This window comes from Macaca nemestrina, chromosome 2 (genome assembly GCF_043159975.1).
Source record: "Macaca nemestrina isolate mMacNem1 chromosome 2, mMacNem.hap1, whole genome shotgun sequence".
Lineage (NCBI taxonomy): Eukaryota > Metazoa > Chordata > Mammalia > Primates > Cercopithecidae > Macaca > Macaca nemestrina.
The window spans coordinates 108,000,591-108,006,622 of record NC_092126.1 but is presented as its reverse complement, the minus strand read 5'-3'; the positions used below and the strand labels follow the sequence as shown (position 1 = coordinate 108,006,622).

The following is a 6,032-nucleotide window of genomic DNA, read 5'->3' as shown; positions in this document are numbered from 1 at the left end:
CCTTTGTTGGATATGATTTGCAGATATTTTCTCCCAACCTGTAATATCTTTTCATCTTTGTAAAAATGTCTCTTACAGAGCAAATTATCTTAATTTTGATGAAGTCCAATTTAACATTTTTTTTTTCCTTCCAAGGAGCATGCTTTTGAGTCATCTGAGCCTTCTTAGCTCAGTCCTGGGTCCTGAAGTTGTTGGTTTACTGCCTATGGATATCCAATTGCTCCAACAGTATTTGCTGAAAAGGCTATCCCTCCTCCATTGAATTGCTTTTGCCCCTGTCAAAAATCAATTGGCCATTTATGTGAGTCTATTTCTGGTTCTTAGTAGCTAATGGCTCTTTAGTATCATCTTTTAAAAACAAGCCTCCTCATCCATGTTTTATACCTTTCATATGGAAATTTTCATACATACACAAAAGCAGAGAATGGTATAATAAACTCACAGTAGACTCAGACAGCTTGAATAATTTTCAGTCCCCTCTCTTTTTCATCATCATAATATTTTGAAGAAGAATCCAGGGCAGCTTTCTTATACAATATTCCATGTTCTGGATTTGTTTCTCGTGGTGTCTTTTATTTGTTCCTCTGCCTCCTGTATTTCCTGTAACCTGGCAATGAGGTCCAAGAAGCTTAATGAAATTCAGGTTGAACATTTTTCAGCTTATTACATCACAGGAGGTGGCACATTATGTGGGCTGTCTCAATCTAAGCAATGTTACATTTTGTTACTTGCTGAAGAGGCAAATGACAGCAGTCTCTACTGTTAAACTACATATGTCCTTTGCAATTATTGTATAAGCTGGGGTGATTCTTCTACAACATAGATGAAGCATTTTCATATTCATTATCTCATAAGAACTTTGTGAGGTAGATATTCTTCCTCCTGTTTGACAGATGAGGAATTCAAGGCTCCAAGAGCTGAAGAGATTTTTTCTGAGGCAGATGGCAAAACGTGACCCACATCCAGGTCTTAAGACTTTAAGCCTTAGGCCCCTTCCAGTTTTCACTCTTGGTTAGCTTTCATTCTAATGAGGAACCAGCCCCCAAGAACTGTGGGGTTGAATTAGTAACATTTATGATAATCAAAATACCACTCTGACATTATTAAAAAACATAATCTTCATATTCAGATATTATTCACAGTCCAGCTACAGAAACAGAACTTTGAGAATTACAACATAAAAATTACCAACTCAAAAATATAGACTGAGTTAAAACCTACAAATGTACTCAAGGACACAGAATGGTTTGCAGGGGTTAATGGGCACTGACTGCATTGGCTTAATCAGTGAAGAGCTTGGCTCCGTAAGAAAAATTTATGACCCAGTAAATTTAGTGCTGGGACAGAATGCTGTTTCATGAGTAACAGGCTATCATTTGACAGCAATGATGAAATATTGATTAGAATTGACAATGACTGTGGCGGGGATCATCAGCTCAACTGCTCGGTCAAGGATTTTTTCCCTCTGGATAGGGAAAGCAGGGTACCACTGCCCTTCCATTTTAACACTCTACATCTGTTAAGTTTCAAATTCAAAAGCTGGAAAATAAATTGTTTTCCTTGGCATCACTGTTAATGGCTGGCCATAACATTTTTTTCCATACACATAAACTAGATATATAATCTATTAACGCCCTTATTTTTTTTATTTTTTATTTTTTTGAGACAGAGTCTCTCTCAGTCGCCCAGGCTGGAGTGCAGTGGCGCGATCTCGGCTCACTGCAAGCTCCGCCTCCTGGGTTCTCGCCATTCTTCTGCCTCAGCCTCCCAAGTAGCTGGGACTACAGTCGCCCGCCACTACGCCCGGCTTTTTTTTTTTTTTTTTTGTATTTTTAGTAGAGATGGGGTTTCACCGTGTCGGCCTGGATGGTCTCGATCTCCTGATCTCGTGATCCACCCGTCTCGGCCTCCCAAAGTGCTGGGATTACAGGCGTGAGCCACCGCACCCGGCCTAACTCCCTTATTTTTAAAGGTAAATTTAAAAAATTATTCTTACAGCACTAAATTCCAGTTAGCTATTCACCATACTTCCTCTTACAAAAATGAGCATCTTTTAGGTTCATAGAATCCCCCTCATTCTAATATTGACTTAATACACAAACTTACGTGATCCCATGTTTTAAACTTTGACCATAACCTCTTTTATCCAACTTTATTGACAACTGAATGATTTCAAAAAGCACTTTCACAAAGATCCTTTCACGTAACCCTCACAACAACCCTGTGAGGTAGGTATCATGTCAACATTTGACAGGAAACTGAGGCTTTAGGGCTGACTTAATAACATCACATGGCCATTAAGGGAAAGCCAGGAATCAAAGGTAGGTCTTCTGATTCCAAATCCAGTGCTCTTCTTAGGTTGTCCTCATCAGCAGACTCTTGTCCACTCAACTCCACACCTGACCATTCTGGATCATACTGTCTTCAGGTTTTCTATAGCAGTGACGCTATCTTTAAAATGCATACTATACACATTTTAAAAACCAATGTCCACTTTTTATGATTAAATTTTTAATTTTATTAATAAATTTATTTTTATTTATTAAAGATGGGTCTCCCTATGTTGCCCAAGTTTGTCTCCAACTCCTGGGCTCAAGTGATCTTCCCACCTCGGCCTCCCAAAGTCCTGGGACTACAGGAGTGAGTCACTGCACCCAGCCCATGTCTACTTTTTAATACAAAGATATTGTTGCTGTCATTTACAACTATGTTATTAGATTTGAATTATGTTTTTGTAGACTTGAAAGTTGGGATGAACTTTCTTTTATTTTTTCAGACAGAGTTTTGCTCTTGTTGCCCAGGCTGGAGTGTAATGGCATGCTCTCAGCTCACTGCAACCTCCGCCCTCCCGGGTTCAAGTGATTCTCCTGCCTCAGCCTCCTGAGTAGCTGGGATTACAGGCATGTGCCCCCATGCCTGGATAATTTTTGTATTTTAGTAGAGATGGGGTTTCACTATGTTGGTCAGGCTGGGCTCAAAATCCTGACCTCAGGTGATCCACTCGCTTCGGCCTCCCAAACTGCTGAGATTACAGGTGTGAGCCACCACGCCCGGCCTATTAACTTTCTTCTATATGCTACTCATTTGTCTATTAAAGAGTAAATAATAAACTTTTTTCTTAGAAGAAATATATATATCATTTGTCCAACAGTTACTTAAGTAGGCAGGGATTCTATTCCATTTTATATGTGACACTAGATTTTCTGAATCTCAATCTTGGACTCATGGGTGTTTTGTAGCCAAGACAATTCCTCAATGGTATGGATTTTCTGTTGAAGATGAATGCTGGAAGTCTGACAGAATTCTTTTTCAGACACATCACATTCACAAGGTTTTTCATCTGTGTGGATTTTCTGATGTACAGTAAGGTTTTTTCTTTGCCTAAAAACTTTACTACAATCATTACACCCATAGGGTTTCTCCCCTGTGTGAATTCTCTGGTGGCCAACTAAATTCCTCTTAGAAGTAAAGGATTTCCTACACTTCTCACACTCATAAGGTTTTTCCCCAGTGTGCATTCTCTGATGTACAACAAGGTTTTTATTCTGACTAAAGTCTTTTCCACACTCATTACATTTATAAGGTTTCTCTCCAGTGTGGATTCTTTGATGTACCATAAGATTTCTACTAGAGGTAAGGACTTTCCTACATATAAGACATTCGTAGGTTTTTTCTCCACTGTGAATTCTTTGATGTTCAATTAGGTTTCTGTTGTAGGTAAAACCTTTTCCACACTCATTGCATGCATAGGGCTTCTCACCAGTGTGGATCCTCTGATGGGCTATAAGGTTTGAGCGGTAACTGAAGACTTTCCCACAGTCATTACATTTATAAGATTTTTCCCTCGTGTGAATTCTCTGATGTCCAATGAGGCTTTTCTTCAGAATGAAGCATTTGCCACACTCATCACACTCATAGGGTTTCTCACCACTGTGGATTCTCTTATGCTCAATGAGGTTTCTGTTTGAACTGAAAGCTCTTCCACACTCACCACATTCAAAGGGTTTTTCTCCAGTGTGGATTCTCCGATGTACAAGCAGGCTTGAATTGTAACTGAAAGCTTTCCCACAATCTTCACATTTGTAGGCTTTCTCTTGTGTATGGAGTTTCTGATGGACCATAAAACTTTTGCTCATAATAAAGGTTTTCCCACACTCTTGACATTCATATGGCTTCTCCCCATTATGGAGTCTCTCATGGTCAATGAGGTTTCTGTTTGAACTGAAGACCTTGCCACAATCTTTACATTCATAGAGATTCTCTCCAGTGTGGAACCTTTGATGTAAAATGAGGCTCTTCTTCAGAATAAAAACTTTCCCACATTCATTACATTCATAGGGCTTCTCCCCATTGTGGAGTCTCTGGTGGTCAAAAAGGTAAGCACTTTGAGTAAAGGCTTTCCCACATTCAGTGCATTTATAAGGTTTCTCTCTGCTGTGCATCCTCTTATGGTCAAGGAAGTTTGACTTAGAACTGAAAATCTTCCCACACTTTTTACAACCAAAAGTTTTCTTTTCTGTGTGGACTCTCTGATGTAAGAGGAGGCTTTTACTTCGAATGAAAACTTTTCCACATTCTTTACACTTGTAAGGGTTCTCTGCACTGTGGAGTCGCTGATGGTCAATAAGGTAAGTGGTCTGAGCAAAGGTCTTTCCACATTCATCACATTTATAGGGTTTTTCCCCAGAGTGGATTCTCTGGTGCAGAATGAGGCTCTTCTTCAGAATGAAAGCTTTCTGACACTTGTTACATTTATAAGGTTCTTCCCCTTTGTGGAGCCTCTGATGGTCAATGAGGTAAGCATTCTGAGAGAAAACTTTCCCACATTCATTACACTTATAAGGTCTCTCCCCTGAATGGCGCCTTAGATGTATAATTAGGCCTGAGTGTCTATAGAAGCCCTTTCCACACTCCTTACACTTATAAGGTTTCTCCCCAGTGTGGATCCTCTGATGGTTTAGAAGGTAAGCACTTTGAGAAAATGCTTTCCCACATTCATTACATTTATAAGGTTTCTCCCCTGAATGGTTCCGTAAATGCATTAGAAGGCTCGAACGCTGAATAAAGCCTTTTCCACATTCCTTACATTTATGAGGTTTCTCACCAGTGTGGATTCTCCGATGGTTTATAAGATGGGAGATTTTATTAAAATGCTTACAACATATATCACATTTATAAAACTTCTTTCCTTCAGTACCTATTAAAGTTTCAGAAATAGCTGAACTGAAAGTCAAGCTGTCTCCAAATTCCTTCCACTTTTGGCCTTGTTTCTCTGGTGGAGTCCTTTTCTTCTTGTCTCGTTCACACAGGGAACCTTTCTTCACTGTATCTGCCCTTTCATCTGTTTCATTTCCCCACTGACTTGCCAAAACTTGCCATTCACACTCTTCTTCAAAATCAAGAACCTGGGGAACACTTCCTTGAAGTCTTTTTGATGTTCCTTTATGAGAGTCTGCTCTTTGAGAACTACTTGGCTTTGATGTCACCTCCTCATTCTCAGTCATGGTCTCCCATTCTGGTAAAAGGAATTAAAAATGCAAATGTTACCATGTCCCTGTGTTTGGAAGAATAGGATCTTCAAATGACTTTAAAACCTTCTAGGAAGGCACACTTTAATATGCATACAAAAAGGAGAAACTTTTCATTAAATGAAGGTACAAAGATTAATGCTGCACTGACAAGATGTTGTAAATGGATTAACATACAACTCAGGTTGAGACATTTTTAAGTGCTTTGTCTTCAGGAAGCAGATGGAAAAATACAAATAATGCTGAGAAACAGAAGCAAGGAAAACCGGAGAGAAAACATAGGATCTTATGGAGGTGGTTCATATCTAAGGAACTTGGATAGAAGAGCAAGAACCATTTGTATTACAAGTAACTTTCTTTTTTATTTTCTTCATGTTAGAAAGATGGAAACTTTAAGGGAAGGAAAATATATGTAAGGACTCTGAAAGGCTATTTTTAATTTTTGAAAAGTCAAAGGCATGAATATTTTTTAACTGGTTGAAAGCAATTAACCAACAGAAAAGA

The 6,032-nt window shown here is 39.0% G+C and overlaps 1 protein-coding gene across 9 annotated transcripts in view; it reads right to left on the bottom strand.

The window, feature by feature from the left end:
* Nucleotides 1-128: 128 nt before the first annotated feature.
* LOC105480311 (zinc finger protein 197) overlaps nucleotides 129-6,032 on the bottom strand; it is a 61,900-nt gene continuing 55,996 nt past the window's right edge. For 7 of the 9 annotated variants that reach the window (XM_071091530.1, XM_011738963.3, XM_071091529.1 and 4 more), the window contains one exon: nucleotides 2,138-5,515. In XM_071091530.1, the coding sequence (XP_070947631.1) occupies nucleotides 3,195-5,515 (2,321 nt within the window). In that variant the 3' untranslated portion in view covers nucleotides 2,138-3,194. Of the gene's footprint in view, nucleotides 608-2,137; nucleotides 5,516-6,032 lie in introns of those variants that run through there. The other 2 variants (XM_024792412.2, XM_024792410.2) reach the window with 1 other exon arrangement.